This window comes from Pelobates fuscus, chromosome 9 (assembly GCF_036172605.1).
Source record: "Pelobates fuscus isolate aPelFus1 chromosome 9, aPelFus1.pri, whole genome shotgun sequence".
Taxonomy (NCBI): Eukaryota; Metazoa; Chordata; class Amphibia; order Anura; family Pelobatidae; genus Pelobates; species Pelobates fuscus.
Genome location: NC_086325.1, coordinates 139,416,910 through 139,435,223, shown reverse-complemented (window position 1 = coordinate 139,435,223; position 18,314 = coordinate 139,416,910). Strand labels below are relative to the sequence as shown.

Sequence of the window (18,314 nt, the reverse complement as noted above, 5' to 3'; positions counted from 1 at the left end):
AAAAACTAATTTTGTTTTCCAACACACTGTAAGCCAGCTGATTATACAGAAGTTAACTGGGCAAGGTGGTAGGTCTGCCAAACGTCCAGATGATAACCAAGGCAGTTATTAGCTCACAGGTTTTCAGGGGTCTGGGGAAAGGCTGTTTCCGTATGTATGTGTTTACAATCTTTTCAGTATCCCATAAACCAGGAGTTCATTAATTAGTTTTTCTTGGATGTGTGAGCGGTAGGAGGCAAGGAGATGATTCGACACAGATGCTCCCATATCTGTGAATGAATGCAGATAGGCTCTGCCAAGCTTGGACGGTGTAATCTCTGTGCAAGATCCAGATACGGTATATTAGCGCCGCAGTCTGGCATCTGCCCAAACGATCCTCCTCTCTTAAAACGCCAGCTTACTTTTAACACTTTACAGTTAATGAAAGTAAAGTGGCACAACTACATTCGCAAAACATAGTGGCAAATGCATCCCATTTTTCTGGCAATGAATACAGTCCTTTTTATACCCATGGATTAATACACTGCTTAAACATCATCAATATATGTGCAAACGCCGTTTCAATCTCCCATATATTAACACTACACTATACTCAACTCAAGCACCACACTTAAAGCAACTATTTGAAACCTTGTCGAAATACACTGAGCAAAGTAAGATTTAAATGACGTTTTAGAAGGATTTAAGGATTTACAGGTTCCATTTTACAATAATCTCACAAGATGAAATCAAATGTTAACAAATGGGGAAAAGAAGGTAGATATTACCTAAAGCTCTATCCTCAATCCATCAGCTTTTTCTTTTTCATTCTTTTTTCAATCTTGGCGGCTTCATCTGCCGAGAACCGCATCACTGTCATAGCTTTGTGTGTGTACAAAAGGAAAAATCAGGGTCTACAGAGAATCCTGAAAAACTGTGCGATCCTTCATATAGCATTTCATGCATGTGCAATAAGTTGCCAAGATGCCTGATGGGAAATGGCAATCTTTCTTTTGAAGTGGCTCGAATGCTTTGCGCTTTGTCACATTTTACAGAAGTCATCTTGTCCATATTAAGAAGTGGTTTTTCTTTTGTCTTGAGATATCTGCTGATGGCACTGAAATTTCAATAAAATTCCAACAAGTCTTCATTTTTTTTGTAAAGATTCTATCTTTATGAAAAACTCGAGCAAAAGATTCCAACATTGGAATAATCTTCCGTCTGCTTAGCTGCTTGAAACTCTCTAGTATTAGCCATGTTATGTCTATGCAAGCAATTTATAAACTCGAGCTGAACGTGTGCTGTCAAAGATGGGGTGATTGTAAACTCACTAGGGACATTAACAATGTGGAAAATTTTACACACAAGGTTGAACGATACTTGTGTTTTTATGGAAAAGGGGATGCTGCCAGGAAGATTCTGAATCCACAAAGCCAGGGAGTGAGATGGCAAAGACTGCTCCCACTAGAGCATTAACTTTAGAGAGTCTGACACAGAGTTTTAGGTCATGCTCGCAATATGCATGTTGTGCCAACTTTACCTTCAAAGAGAACTTTTCTGCCCTGTCTTACATGGCCTCAGACAGGTCTGTAATCAGCTCTGAGACACTGTAAGAAATTGCAGTTTCGTATGTCACATAAGATCAGCTAAATAAATAGGTGGGATTGTACAGAAAGTGAATGGGAACATCTGAAACGAGGATGTCACTGCTGTAAAATGCGTTGGGGTACATACTGCTCTGTTTTACCAGACACCAGCTGTCAAGCCTTCCATATACAGCGACTACCAATTAAATGTTTGGTGACAACAAAAGGCTCATGGGCTCACCAGAAACGAACAATCAAAACATGGGATTTCCCATATTGAGTGGATTACCCCAATGAAAGGGAATGCAATATCTGAACTACTGCAAAATGCGAATGGCCAATGTGCCAACAGTAGATTACATACCCTGTTGCAGAGTGATGGGTGCACCAGGGTAAGAAGAGAGACAGATGAAGTCATGCACCCATCATGCCTAGTGCCTACTGTACAAGCCTGTGGTCGCAGTGCTATGATCTGGGGTTGCTGCAGTTGGTCAGGTCTAGGGTCAGCAACATTATGTGCCCAAAGAATGTGGTCAGCTGACTACCTGAATTTACTGAATGACCAGGTTATTCCATCAATGGATTTTTTCTTCGCTGATAGCACAGGCATATTCCAAGATGATAATGCCAGGATTCATTGGGCACAAATTGCGGAAGAGTGGTTCAGGGAGCACGAGACATCATTTTCACACATGGATTGGCCATCACAGAGTCCAGACCTTAACCCCATTGAGAATCTTTGGGATGTGCTGGAGAAGGCTTTGCGCAGTGGTCCGACTCTCCCATCAATACAAGATCTTGGTTAAAAATGAATGCATCACTAGACGAAAATAAATCTTGTGACATTGCAGAAGCTTATCGAAACAATGCCACAGCGAATGAGTGCCGTAATCAAAGCTAAAGGTGGTCCAACAAAATATTAGAGTGTGTAATCTTTTTTTTTTTTGGTGGTGACTTTTTTTTTGGCCAGGCAATGTATATAGATGTATGAAGGTTCTATGACAGAATGTACACCTGTCATCAACTCTCTTCACATAATTACTTCTATACTCTTTACTGAATTGGTACGTGCATTATCACTAAAAGTGGATCCATCACCCACGAGGCTTGTAGCATCATGAAATATGGAAATGTTTCAGAGAAATTTTGTTTAAAAGGTTAGGAGGTTAGAAATCCCTCACTATAAATAGATTTTATAGGAACCAGCGCACTGAGACATGATTAACTATGTGTAAATGTTATGAGACTTGACTTTTACTAATTTATTTTAGGGAAAGCGGGTAATGTGATCTGCAGGGACAGAAAGAGAGGGGAAAATACTAACACATCTATTTGGAATCAAAGTGGGTTTGCATTTTCAGGCAATCAGAAAAGGCTACAATTCAAATCATGGTCACTGGACTGGAAATTAGAATATGCTTATGGCCACCTCTTATGGGGTTATAAAAAGCAAACGTACAGATGAAAAAAAAAAACACAGATACAAAAACAATGTATAATTGGAGTTCTCAAACAGTGTTAGTCACTGAATTTTGAATTGCCCAGAGTTCAAAGTGAATTTCAAATTAAGGCCAAAATGGTCGAATTGAAAACAGGGTTGACTTGGAGAATATTTCAAATTGGGATATTTAGGTCTACAATTTGAAATTCTCTTTGTATTTCAGTAAATTCACACTTTAATAGGGAACTCTTTAAATGCGCTAGAATTTTTTTTTTATATATACAATTTAATTGGACCAACCAGTGGCAATCTAAATTACTACCGGCAATGATTGTCGATTCACGTGGCATCCTCTAGAATTTGTTATTTCTAGATATTTCACTTTATACACAATTTTTAGCACCGGTGCTAAATTCTATCCCAAAAATTCAGTATGCAGGGATCACAAATTTGTATGACGATGAAAACTTGAGATAGAAAATGGATACTTTGTTCTAATACGTGGTACCTCTTTCAGGATCCCACATCTACTCAATGCCCTGTATCTTGGGGACATCGAAGAAAATTAATAGGTAGAACTGGTATGAATAGTAAAATAAAATGGATAGGTAGAACAGCTGGTGGATCAGTGGCTTGTATTATGGCTAACAGATCAGTTATAAACAGCTGTAAGTGTAGCTAGCCATTATGGCACCTAGCACAAGCAATGCACTCATGTTCACTGATGGCTTCAAAGACTCTTTGTGGACAAGTCTTCTTGAGATTAGTTAGCAACTCGCTTGCTTTTGACACGCTCCTGTAAAATTTCCCGCTTAGATTTGTATTTATCTGTACATTCTAGATCAGGACTGGCCAATCCCAAGCTGTTGACAAAGCACTGTTGAGTGTTGCAGTTCTAGAGTAGAGGAGCTACCTTGAGCTATTCCATTTCTTGGCCATTTATGCTATTCATAGAGTCTACTGAGTCTATTCATACAGTCGGCAGTCTAGTTTCCATCTAAAAATAAGGAAGAATTAGCCAGTGCATAGAGACCCATTGCTTCTACCCCAAGTATAAAGGTGACACAACCTGCACACGTCTATATATAGTGACAGTGGTATGATAAGGTCTACAAAGATGTCCACCCTTCCATCAAGAGCTTTGTTGGCAGAACATAAGGATCAAATGGAACAGATTTTTTGTATTTAACTTGTCATACAGGAATGAAGAAATACAATGATATAATCAATATATAGCATCAAGGCTTGGTTTAAATGACTCCCTATATAACCAACAGCTGCATGCTGTGAGCGAGAAAGGGGTATCGGAACACTAACCTTTGGTCCAGGATTACCAGGAGGCCCAGGATTTCCATGGGGGCCAGGCGGACCCTGAAAAATATGAAATAAAAACATTATTGCCATAAAACGTCAAAATATTGAAAGGGCCAATCCGCGCAGAATTACAATAATCGTTTTTGAACACGCAGTAAAAACACATGACAAATCAGTGCAGCTGGAGCTGTAGAGTGGAGATTACTCTTAAGACGACCATACAGAGCCTGCACAAACCTGTCCCTTTCCGTAAGGTTACTTGAAAAAAAAAAAAAAAAAAAAGATTAGTTTGTGTTTTTCCATCCTAAAAGATTACGGAGGAATCTCAATACTGTGTGGTTTCCCTGTGTCACTATAAATCCTAGGTTACTGCCTCCTAGTGGATGTTAGAAATGGGTCTTCATTCATTACTGTTTCGTCTTTACCTCTAGTCTGATCATCGTCTTACTTGATGTGGCTATATACACCAATTGCAAGACAGGAATGGAATTGACAAAACAATTTACTAAGCTTTAAAAAAATTTCAAAGTTACGGATTGTGTACTTTTGGATGTAAAGTCAATCTACTCTGATATTGAAATGTAAAATCCAAATCAAATATTATTTGGCCTATAATGAAGCCACAAATAAATTTGGTGGCCACATAAACAAAAATAAATAAATACACAAAATATTGAAATTACCATTGTCTGCCTGTAAGGTTTAAAAGAGGATGGATAGAACGGGGCAGTAATAACACTGAATAAACTTTGTTTTCATGTGATGTTCCATTTTATTTCAAATGTATGTTAAGATTTAGCAAATGACATCACAATCCATTCAGTCCTGGCACAATGATGGCATATGTTGCAAATGAGGGGAAATGCAAACATTGTTCCATTTCTCCTCTTCTCTGTAGTCAGTCTATGCTGACTGCCAGGTGCAAAGGACAGAGCTTATAACAATGATTGACAGGGTGCCCAGTTGCAGGAAGAGGTTCCAATTCTACATTTAGGGGCTAGGGGAGGATAGGGGAGAGAAAAATGATTTTAAAAAAAAAATACATGGGAAATGACAATTCCATTTTAAGGTGCTGGCTTGTGTATAGTGGATGGTTTAGAATAATAAAAAATAAAAATAAAAATTTAATGCCAAATCTACTAACCACAGGTCAGAGGCCACGCTCACTGTGAAAGAGAAAATGCTCAGGTTATGTTTTTAGATAAACTATTCACCTTCCTATTAAAAAGCTTGACTTGGCTGATATAAATAACCAAAAGAAGGTTCTTTGGTGGAAAAAAAGAGGAAAAAATCCCCAATGCAAACACAGTTGCCCCTAGACTTCCTCTGTATATATTCATCTGCAAATACTGTATATCTTTTCTTCCTTAAGAACACAATTCCATGCATTGAGAGCCCCCTTGGGAGGTCTGGTCTTCTTAACTATTTAGGATCTGCAGTGAATACAATAAAAAGTCCGGAGTATCCTCCCTAATGGTTAATTCGTGTACTCCTCTCACGACCTCACAGGGATTTACTTGTTTTGTATTTAATATCTGAATACGGTTATATCTTTTCCTTTTATCATTTCAAAAGCATCCACCAAGCTGTTACCCTTCTGACAATGACCTTGTTTGATAGCATAACCAGAATGTCAAATGTTTTATTGCAAACTAGTGAAAACACTTCCTGGTAAATGACAAAAAAAAAAAGTCAGGAGTGTGCTCTATGCCTTTCTAATACTCAAAGAGTTAATAGAATGTCTGCGACAAATCGAGAGGAATAAGACATTGGACGCAAACGGAGAGAAATTCTGCCAAACGCTCTCCAGATCCAAGGAGCAGTGCCAGAGTTGCAAGCAAAAGATCGAGTTTTAGCTGTGAACAGATCAGCGACCCAGCATTACCGGAGTTGTATCCATGGTGGGTGTAAATGGAGGGAGAGAAACCCACACCCTGGCTACATATTACTCTATTCGCTGAAACAGAACAATATTACAAAAATAAACTAGGTATTTACATGTAAAATTAAAATATTGAAGTTCTGTCTTGTTGTGATTTTGCATTGCCCATTCTCTATTTTACCACCTATCCTTTTCTCCTACACTGTGTCCCATCCCCGTCTTATTCGAAGAATCCCCTGCACCCCAACACTTGCTTTTTGTAGCCATTGTGTACCATTCATTGCCTTATTATTAGTGCCCATTGTGGCTTATCCCTTGTCCTTTTAGAGGCTCCCACTGTACCCCTTCCTTCGCCGTGTTAGAATAACTCACTGTGCTCCCTCTCAACTATTGCTACCCTCACCCTTACCTTGATGGGAACTGTTTTACACTGCCAGTCCTTCGTCCAACATGCTCAGCCTCCATGTCTTTCTCTCTTTAACCCCTTAAGGACACATGACATGTCATGATTCCCTTTTATTCCAGAAGTTTGGTCCTTAAGGGGTTAAAATTCTCTTCTTCAAGTCATTTCTCCTCCATTCTAAACTTTCTTCGTGCCCACTTTACCTCCATTCTGTCACTCCTTATGTTTTGATCTTTCATTCTGCCTGTTCTCCTGCTTTTCTTTCTCTCAACCCAAGTCATCATCTCTCTTCCATACGCCATTCTAAATATATAGCTCTCTCTGCTCTTACACCCGCTCACGTACCTTCTTTTTTCCATTCAGTCACAAGTCTTCCCCTTCTATCCATCCTGCCCTTTACACTATTCTTCAACCTTTGGCTTTCCTTGTTAATGATCCAATCTGCCCCCACTTCTTACCAGATTCCCCACTCAACATATTCTGCATTCTTGTCCTTACAGTCACTCTCTTCTTTAAGCATCTTCTCGCTTCCTTTTCTGTCTGCTATTCTGCTCTTTTTCATGCTGACCCTCTCTTCTAATCACTGCCCTTATAACCCCTCCACTGACACCTTACTATCTGGCCCTCTATCTGCTGGTGTCCATTCTGAACCCTAGCTAAGTGGTGTGAACAACTGCTGACATGTAACTGTGTGAGCACAAATTAAATATATATATATATATATATATATATATATATATATATATATATATATATATATATATATATATATATATATATATATATATATATGTATAAATTATAATTCAAAAGTTAGTTGCTGCACAGAGCCAGGCTGGGAAGATACAAAGATATCAGAACTTAAATGATGAGGAAGTGTTGTGGGGAGGATGGAGATTAGTTTCAGAATTAGTTTCGTAACTAAACTCAGAGCAACTTTTGCACATTTGTAGGTACATTTGTTTAGCTAAGCAGTTTGGGAGGTACATACCCTCGGACCTCTTTTCCCAGGTGTTCCTGGGAGACCTGGCAGACCCGGTGGACCCTGCAAAGGAGAGATAAATTCAAACATTAGAGATAAACAGAATACAAAATAGCCGGAAGTGATAAAGTAAATACAAAAAAAAAGAGATATAGGATATAAACAGAGGTGCATTATCACTTTCAAAGCATTATCTTTTTAAATACAAGGTGATCCTTCACTGTGCAACATTAAGAAAATACTAAACTGAACATTACAAATGAGTCTGGCAACAAGTTAAAGACAAGCACATTGCTGCATTGTTTACATTAACAGAATCAACGAAATCCATGTGATTTTAATCTGACAATTCTGCTACATTCCAAAGCTGAGATATAAACCATTTAATTGAACATTTCACTTAGCACTAGAAGAACGGTTTTTGTTTTGTTTTGTTTTTTTTAAATAGGAGGAATATTTATTGTCCATTTAATAATGGTACACTATAAGAAAACGTTATGGAAGATCAATAATATAACTGATTGCGTGCACAAATGAATACATTTTCAGATAGTTCCCCATTAACCTTGCTGCAGAACCCATCTATGATTTCATTTTTTTCCCCACAACTCGGGTTTCTTCAGCCCTTATCTATAATTTTTCTAGCTCTTTACTCCTACCAATGCTGTACACAGGTCTGTGTTCTCTCATTTTCTACATCTTTTATAGAGAAGCCTGTCTCACACACACAGCTCCTTATCTCCAGGGACCCTTCCTCGCAGACCAAGACACTTGCATACAGTCATCTCTTCTGCAACCCCTCCAGTATACGTCGACCCAGCCCATCCTTATGTGTTAAAATATACTCCATGCTTTTTCTATATCCCCTGTCAATAAAGTCTGATAGACTTGTAAAATACCAGCGTTTCAGAACCAATTTCTTTGCAGTGAATCCATACAAATCAACAAGTCACCCAACCAAAGTTCCACCTAATTCACACTCCTATGTTCAACTAAATGATATGGTAAATCCCAATTAGTCATACCATATCTTACTAACCTACTTCATCGGGCCTAGATTTCAAAGGACTAGAATGCATTTTCTTGATTTGAGCTATGAAAAGTGCTCTTGCATCAGTGCAGTTAAATAAAATTGTAAAAATAATGACCTATACAAAATAGGCATCAGGATGCTACTTTGTGAATTTAACACAAATTTAGCCGTGTTAGGTTACCATCATCTGTTCTGTAAATCTTGCATTTTTAAGTATGGAGTTACATACGTTGGTTGCACTCTAAAAATTCTGAGTTATCCATCCCTCTAAGGACCACCTGCTGTGTTCTTTTTTAAGGAAGTGCTCCTACTTGGATCAGATGTTCCATATATGCACTTGTTGTGGTATGCATCTGGTATCCCAATGCAGTGCAGAAAATTGTCCTGTTCTCCTAGGCAGTCGCCTTAGTGGCTTATTTCCAACAAAGTCTCTACGTTTCAGTGTTGCAATGCCCAAGCGTCCCTTGACCCAAAACTCTTGTATTATATTCTATATAATTACTCCCATACAGGATAGGCAAAGCACAGTAGCTCTTACGACAAAAGGATTGTGAAGACTGAAAATAGAATGTAGGTTCAGCTACAAAAATTGTTCTGATCAAGACAGGACAAAAGCCAAGCATGCAGATACCACACACTGACTTAAGGTATGCATACCAACCATGTGAATTCTGGGCAACACCCAGGTCAACTGTGCCTTTAATGACATGGGGCTCTATTCAGACCAGATATGTCAAAACCGTCATGACGTCAAGAGATCTGATTAAACATTGGTTTGAATGGAAAAATACACTGAAAACTGACATTATATTTATACAAGCATTTTCCCCAAATTAGAGAATTCTTATAGATTACAACACCTTGATAATAATGACTAGTCCGACATAATACTTCCTAATAATTAACAAGCAAATTTTGCCCCATCCCCCCCAAAAATAATGGACAGGATATAAATGATATGTCTTTTAGGCTACCTTAAAGGGATACTATAGACAGCGCAAGTCCCCTTAACCCTGCAATGTAAAACATTGCAGTTTGCGAGAAACGGGGACACACAATTACTAAGGCGAGGGACACGATAGTGTTGAGAAAAACGGTCTCTATTCCTAACTCTGTATTGTTCATTTAAAGACATGTCCTTATGAGCTGTTAAATCTGGTTAACTAGGTTATCCAGATATCAGCTTAGTTATGTTAATCATTTCTAATGTTTTATTCAACCTTCTATTATAAATTAGGTATATCTTACTCAATTTTAACCTGGCACTGAATAAAACTGCAATTAACTGCTAGCTTGGAGAAATTCTCCATCTCTGATATGGTATAGTCACCGCTTAGCCATTTTATCTGATATTTCACAATGTGGTTCCAATGTGGTATATAAACCTCCCAAAGAGTAACTAGCTATTCATTTTAGGGATTGTGAGGAATGAGATAGAAGATCATTAAGTTTTTTTTTTTTGTATTCTAAACAGATTGCATATCTAGCCCACACAGAAACTAAACACACGCCATGGAATGTCTATAGATCGTACATCATTAGACAAAAGCTTTCTTTGAATGTAAAGATTTTCCACTTAAAGAGGTGGCCTTGATTAATATCTAATGGAGAAATATCAGTCTATCACCCCGTAAAGTCGATTTATGTTGCTTTTTAAAAAAATTAAAAATAAAAAAAAAACACAAAAAAAACTTATTCTGGAGGGACTGTTCTGTTCTAAAGACGGGAAGGGGTAAAGAAGTAAATTTGTGTACCGAGCCTGTCATCGTGTCCCTGTTTCTAAGATGTTCATTGAAGCAGTTAAAGGATTATTTATGAGGAGATGGTAATTTTGAAGGAGGGGGTAGGGGGAAAAGGATGTACACAGTCTATCTGGTGATGTACTCAAAAAGCTTTTCCTTTCCGAAAAACAAAAACCGTGATGACAGCTCAGTAATTTATCCCCGTAGCCACAGGCTATGAAAATACATAACTAAGTGGCTCCATTCAAGAACGAGGAGAACGAGGAGGCTTTATCTTACCTGACTGCCGAGGTTCACTAACAGCCCAGATCCCAATTATAACAAAGATGGAGAACCACAAGATTAATGAAATCTCTTTACTAAAAAGAGACTTGTCCTCTGAATAAGTGATGGTTAAAATGTCAGTCAATAGCCAGCGGAGGCTGCAGCGCTGTTCATACTGGCACTGTTTCTGGAACATAGAGACTACATAGCTGGATTTACCTATGGGTCCCCATCTGGACCGGTTTGATCCCTCATAGGCGGAGATTACTGCATGTTCTGGCACTGATACATTGTAACCTAGCTCGAGAGAACAGGCTAGAGAGGTGGCCAATCATCTAAACTGCCCGCACGGTGAAGCCTTTAATTGAGCGGAGCTGCTCTTGGGGATAAACTAGGTACCCCCTGATGTGCAGAGGTTTATGGAATAAGAGAGAGGGCCCTTCCTGCAGCTGCAGGCAGACCTGCTAAACAGTGCGTCAATGAAAACTTTTAAAGTACGGTACTTTTTTTTCTTTTTTAAATACATTATCTATATACAGCATCAAAACATATAGGTCAGTTTACCCCAAAGGTACCCTTTAGGCACAGAAATTGATAACACATCAGGCTCAATTTGTTGCCTCACAAGCATGTAATTTGACATCATTTGAGAAAAGGGTGAAATGCTTGAGACTGACCTCCATAGACTAGGCTAATCAATCAATTTCACTTCACAGAACAAACTAGGAATTTTCCCTTTCCGATTTTTCCCTCATTTAACCTAATAATGTCCCACGTTACATTGTGATATGTGACACGTATTGCATTATGGCTTCAATTGATTAAGGAACATATCATTATTAAAAAATAAATAAATAAATCTGTGTATAATGGATACAGATTAAAAAAAAAAAATCTGTTTATAAAAATCTGACCTAATCAACTACATTCCCAAACGTGGAAGCTTAAAACGCCTTTTGATCGTCGCTTCCACCATTTGTAATGTACCAGTTCTTAACGGGAAATGGTCACTTTTACACAAAGTGCCAAGAGTATATAGCAATGACTGACAGGGAGATCAGATGGAGGTGTCCATTTGCAGGATAAAGAGGTATGGATTACTACAGTCCACATCATTTTTCCCACCTCACAAATACTGGTTTGTTAAAAGGAACAGTTTAGTGTTGGGAATACAAACATGCACTCCTAACACTTAAATGTTCCTCTGCCACTCCCTTTCTCGCATCCACTGGCACTCAAAGGGTTAAATAATCCTCACTCTCCGCCTAATGTGCATGCGCGGCGAGTCAATAATTTCCTACGGAGGACGTAGGACGACCTCATGCAAAGCGTGAAGACATATAAATTCAGTTCACTGGGTCAAACTCTGTGAAACAGCAGGAAGCGCCTCTAGTGGCTGGCTGCGAGACAGCCATCTGGGGCAGGCTTAACCCTGCAATGTAAACTTTGCAGTATCTCTAAAACTGCCATGTTTTTACATAAAAGGTTAAGGGGACAGGGACAGTGCACCTAGATCACTTCAATGAGATGAAGTGGTCTGGGTGCCAAGAGCATCCCTTTAAATATCGGAGAAAGTAAACAAACTATTATAAATCCAGGGAAGTGTCAGGTGTCCTTTAAGACAAATGGAATACTGTGCTTTTTAAAAATTTTTATTAATTTACTTTTGAATGAAATTTTTACCATCACTTATTCACCAAACTGTGGGATGTACTGCAATATTTCCTTAGCCCTAAATTTAAAAAAAAAAATGTTATCAATGAAATACATCTTGTTTTAGTTTTTTTTCAGAGTCTCCAGGTAACAAATTTAAAGGATCACTATAGGGTCAGGAACACAAACATGTATTCCTGACCTTGTAGTGTTAAAACCACCATCTACTATCCCCCCTGGACCCCTCATGCCTCCATAAATATAGTAAAAATCTTACTGTATTCAAGCCTGAAGCCGTAACTCTGCATGCTGTTAGACTCAGAAAAACAAGCAGTCTGCTGACATCATCAGAAGTGGTAGCCTGATCCAATCACAATGCTTCCCCATAGGATTGGCTGAGACTGACAAGGAGGCAGATGAGTCAGCATGATTCAAACACAGCCCTGGCCAATCAGCATCTCCTTAGAGAGTTGAATTGAATTAATGAATCTCTATGAGGAAAGTTCAGTGTCTGCATGCAGAGGGAGGAGACACTGAATGTTTGGATGCATTTTAGGCAGCCATGGCCCAGGAAGGATCTCTAACAGCCATCTGAGGAGTGGCCAGTGAATATATAAACACTGCATTTTCTCTGAAAAGACAGTGTTTACAGCAAAAAGTCTGAAGGTAATGATTCTACTCACCAAAACAAATTCAATAAGCTGTAGTTGTTCTGGTGACTATAGTGTCCCTTTAAATTCCATTCATTCTGAGGCACGACGCTGGTTTAAAATATGAATGAAAAACAATCTAGGCTTAAAGAGCTGATCTGGAAGGATTCTCCTTCTGAACCAACGTGTGCATTTCTGATTTTAATTTGCTACAGTTTATACTTTACAGAATAAGCCTCGGAAATGGAGCCTGTCACCTACAGGCACAGAGAAAGTCTGAAGTTACTTTACTACATATATTTACAAAAAGAGAATGATTTACTTTTATCCTCCGCAAAACAAATGGGTGGCTGTTAATTATACTCTCACCATCCAAGAAGGAGTGTTTTTTTTTTTATAATCTGAGGAGGCTACTTGTCAGTGTGTGTTGCTAGGAAGAGAAAGCGATGGGAAGATGGTGAGGCAATAAACTAATAGAAAGGGACCACACAAAACCGTGCACCAAAGAACATAATCTGTTTGGGGATAAAGTGAGTTTACCAGGCAGTACGGAGTAGAATTGATCTTTTTAATGCATTATATAATTAGTACATTAAAAATTGTAACCACAAAATTATTATTATTATTTTTTTTTTTTTTTTAATAGCCAAATCCGAAAAAAAAAAAAAAAATCTTGAAAAAGATTGTCACCTATCAAGCTACTGTCTTTTCTGCAAATTACAAGAATGTGCAGCATCTACAGTGGGCTCCAAAAGTCTAGAAACTGGCTAAAACCTCTCGGCCCAACCTAGCACTCACCACTGTTTTCACTGGGAATGCTGATCACATCCCATAAATTATCGCTTGTAAGGGGTTTAAGGGTTATGAGCTTCAACCATCTGCAAACGTTTCATTCTGTTACCTCACGGAAAAGGTTTATTCCTATTTTCTTCATTTCAGAGGGGGGAGTGAGACTGCATTTATTAAACATAACTACAGTGGGACAGTGGAGTCAGACCTAAACAACAGTAGTTTGGTTCATAATGTTCAGGTTAATTTCATTCACATAATAAAAAGCACCTTTATTTAGTTTCTGGAACAAGAATTGGAAAAAACTAAAATTATATATATATATATATATATATATATATATATATATATATATATATATATATATATATATATATATTTAAAAAAAATGTAATTACTTTTTTAACTCTTTGGAGAAACCATTTAATAAAAAAAATGGCTTCTTTAACCCTTCGTAGGAAACCTTTAATTTAAATTTTTTTTTTTTTTAAATTTAATTACTTTTTTAAACCTTTATAGGAAACCTTTAATTAAAAATAATGGCTTATTTAGCCCTTTGTAGAAAACCTTTAATAAAAAAATGGCTTCTTTAACCCTTTAAATAAAAAATGGCCTATTTAACCCTTTGTCGGAAAGCGCCTCAGGGGCTAACTGCCTTTTTATGAATGGAAGGTTAGGTTGAACTATACCAGTGTTTGTTACATCTGTGCCTTTAACATTCTATTCGTATTAGCGCAGTATAGTTTGCCAACTTCTCCCTCCTTGGAGTGCTTGTAAATCAACTTTTTTTTATTTATTTTTTTGGAAATACTAGATTTGTTTCTGTGTGTGTGAACTCTCTCCCCTCTTAGCACTGTGAGTCGCAATGAGAAAAGACCAGAACAGGGGCCGTGTGCAAGAAAAGCCTGCTGTTCTTGATAACCGGAATATGTGACGCGCCATATGGGCTGTAACACAGAACATCTGGACTGGGGAGGATACTACACTATAGGAAAAAGATGGTTGCTTAAAACCGCTTGCTTATCTTGCAGTGCAGCATGAATATATGGCTTTGATGAATTTACACATATGTACGCAATAACATAATTAATCTAAATTGCAGCGACCACTGCAGCTCTGCCACCGGCGCTTTAGCATTCGGAAAGGTTAATGGATAATAGAATATGGGGCCCCCAACAGTACAATAGAGCGTCCAGACTTCCACATCAAACTGAGGATTGCATGTAAATCAAAATTGTGGTACCTAGGTCTGCAGGATATTCATTACGTTTCCTGGAAGCCATCATTTATACATACTAATGCATACCTTCCAAGTGTCCCTATTTAGGAGAGACAGTCCCTCTTTTGTATCCTATTGTCTCCTCTTTTCGAGGGGCTCCATATTGTTGGTGCGTCTAAGTGTAAAACAGAGCTTCAGAGCAATAAAACTCACAGTAATGTGTCTTTTGACTACAATAAATGTGTTTAGAAATCAGCCTGTGTAAATAAAAAAAACATTGTTTTTGCTTTAAATTACATTTAAGCTTAATGTATGTATATATTTTTTATTTTATTTAAATTTTGCACATTTTAGAATGCATTCAAAAAATGTACGTCCACTCCAACGCAAGTTTACTGTTAATTCAAAAAAAGAAACTGGTTGAAACTCATATATTTCACAAGTTAATAGGGTTGAGTAGAAAAATGTTACGTATGGATTAAATGTAAGCACTTATTTTGGGTGGGAAGTCCGCTACCCCCACATTTGAAGCTGACAATGTCTCTGGATAGATGCCTAAATTTACTCAGAAGTACACATTTGGGTGAATTTAGGCTGTCTTCAATGTATTTTAGAGTAGCAAAAATTTACACAGTCCATGGTTTAGTATGGGACTTTAAATTTGTGAACCAGTAAAAGGGTGTGTGCTCAATCCTTATCTGCAGTACACAAATGTGTCTCTGTAAAAATGTCTTCAACTGTATGGTAGAATATGTATTACATACTATCCATATCTTGTCTTCCTGTATTTACTTGTCCTTTACATTCTCAGGAATGCAAGGATAAAAATCTTATCAATTGATCACCATGATGGTCTGAAATCAAAAGTTCACTTCCAAAGAATCAAACAGTTTAACAAGAAACACACTTTTAAATCTATGATATGGACAGTGCTTCATCTAAACTGGAGATTGCAAAAGCAAGAGAAATGCAGGTGAATAAATATAAAGCAGGGAACTTCTCTCCCCCCGTGCAGTACAATATACTAAATTGGACACCAAATGCCAAATGGAAAATGCCAAAATATAAACAGCGTTCAACCTCGATAATAGAATAAAAATGGATCTCTATTTCTTTACACAGATAATACACAAAGGGGGCAAGCAAGAATAGGAAAATCTGTCCCACCGTCTGATGCGTTTCGTGCTATAAGCGCTTTATCTGAGACCATTTATTTTTGGTTTTCCTACTTTAATGTAATATCTATAAGCTGCATGGAAAAGTGGGTTAAATCCAACCTGAACTATAGTGACCCTATAGTGTCAAAACCACTATTTAGCCCCCCTGCCTCTCCTTTCCTCCCTAAATATAGTAAAATCTGACTTGTGTTCAAGTCTGCTGCTGCTGGTTCTGCCTCTGATGTGCCTGCTTGGCTGACTTTATCAGAAGTGATTCTCTGAGCCAATCACAATGCTTTCCCATAAGATTGGCTGAGATTGTCAAGGAGGCAGATCAGGGGCAGAGCCAGCATGATTCAAATACAGCCCTGGCCAATCAGCATTGTGATTCTAGTCACCAGAACAAATCCAAATAAGCTGTAGTTGTTCTGATGACTATAGTGTCCCTTTAAGAAATATTTTAATATTTCAATTGAAAATAGCACTATTTCTATCATTGTGATGAGTACAGCTTATCACATATACTCGTGGATTCCAGAAAATTACACTATTTAAACTGAAGCTGCTCTTTAAATCGCCATGGCGCGTATGTACAATTCCTATATAATGCCAGCATTTACTGAAGACCAGCAGAAAGAAAAAGTGCAACGTAAATCCAAACCCATAGCTAATTTGATTATCAGAGTAAAAAGCTCAAAACCAAGCACGAGAAGTTAAACATTTCTCTCTCTTCCCTTACTTGAGAGCATCTGGAGAGTATCAGACATTATGGTGCGACCTGCAGGGTAATAATGAAGGAATGACAGAAGCTACGCTTGACTATTACAGCATGATCACCTCTCAAAACATATATATATATATATATCTACACACACACACACATTTTTTATTTATTTATTGATTTATTTTCTTGGAAGTTTTTGTTTACAGTTAAAGGGTTACTCTAAGCACCATAACAGCTTTGCATTCTTGCAAGGTTTGCGATTCAGACATTATCTTGCACTCACACTCAGCCCTAAAAAAGTGTCTAAGAACTCTCAGTTGTGGAACCCCAATACAAATTTAGTCGACAAATTTTAACTAGAAACTGGTGCAAGACTTGATTAAGGGACCTCTCTACTCCTCGCGCGTGTGTACGTGTGATGTTTGTTTGGGGCTGGCAAAGCGTGTTATGTGTGTGTGTGGATCTAGCGGAGTGGAATGTCTGGGGTTTTACTGAGTGAGATCTGTGTGAGACTGGCGGAGTGTGATACGGGGTTTCGATACGTGTCATGTGTGAGATTGAGAGTGTGATGTGTGTGTTGTGTTGACTGCGCGAGCACGTGTGTGGATTGCTAGCTGTGGAAGGATGTGTGTGAGCAAACTGTGGGAAGATGAATAGTTAGCTTAACATGTAAGGCAAAAGATGTCCGGATGTTGCACAAAATAAATAAATCGATCAATCTTGTTCAACAGTTCTTTTTGGCTTCTGTTTCGCACAGGTACAAAGCCCATTGGGAAATACATGTAAACAGAACTTTAGGAGTATATTTTTAGGTTTAAGAAATTACTGGACTTTGACCAACACACTGTTATGGAAGGTATATTGGCAAGTATTTCAATTATCTAGTAACAAGCACCTTCTAAAATAACCTGGTGAAGATCAAAAACCCCTGGTGGTCAAGTGCTGCATGCGCTCTTCAAGCCTGGCACTCAATTAATGAGTCAGAGCATTGCCAGCAGTACCAGAGCTGGAACGTGAGAGAAAACGTAATTTATTTAGTATAATGTCGAACTGGTGATTTACTAAATAATGGTTTTCCAAAGGGAATGAAGCCTGGCCTGGGCCTCACCTTGACAGGTGGAATTCCAGGACCTGGTTGCAATAGTGACCTTTTTGACTCTGGAAGTTCCGCCACTGGACTGATTTTCATAAACTGTAAACTGGGCTGTGTGTACAACCTGACAACTGCCACAGTAGGGTTGTTATCAGTTTATAGTGCCATTCCAAACATGTATGTGATAAGTGGAACTGCTATTCAGGGATGACATCTGCTAGACAGGTGCCTACTGGATAATACCCCAACAAGAATGAGAGGCTGCTGATTGACTTCTAACTGGTGGAGACTCTTCCTGGAAATAGAAGGGATCTGCCTAAAACTGCAGTCAGCTTCCCAGATCTTTACTGCTTCAGGAGCTAGGAAGGCAAGTATTTTGTTAATTTTAAGTTTATAATTCATT

General features: G+C 38.2%; 1 protein-coding gene across 2 annotated transcripts in view; it reads right to left on the bottom strand.

Annotated features, from left to right (window-relative positions):
- COL27A1 (collagen type XXVII alpha 1 chain) overlaps nt 1-18,314 on the bottom strand; it is a 290,091-nt gene that overhangs the window by 234,031 nt on the left and 37,746 nt on the right. For both annotated transcript variants that reach the window (XM_063432553.1, XM_063432552.1), the window contains exons 4-5: nt 7,597-7,650; nt 4,324-4,377 (exon numbers count right to left, since the gene is read on the bottom strand). In XM_063432553.1, the coding sequence (XP_063288623.1) occupies nt 4,324-4,377; nt 7,597-7,650 (108 nt within the window). The remainder of the gene's footprint in view (nt 1-4,323; nt 4,378-7,596; nt 7,651-18,314) is intronic.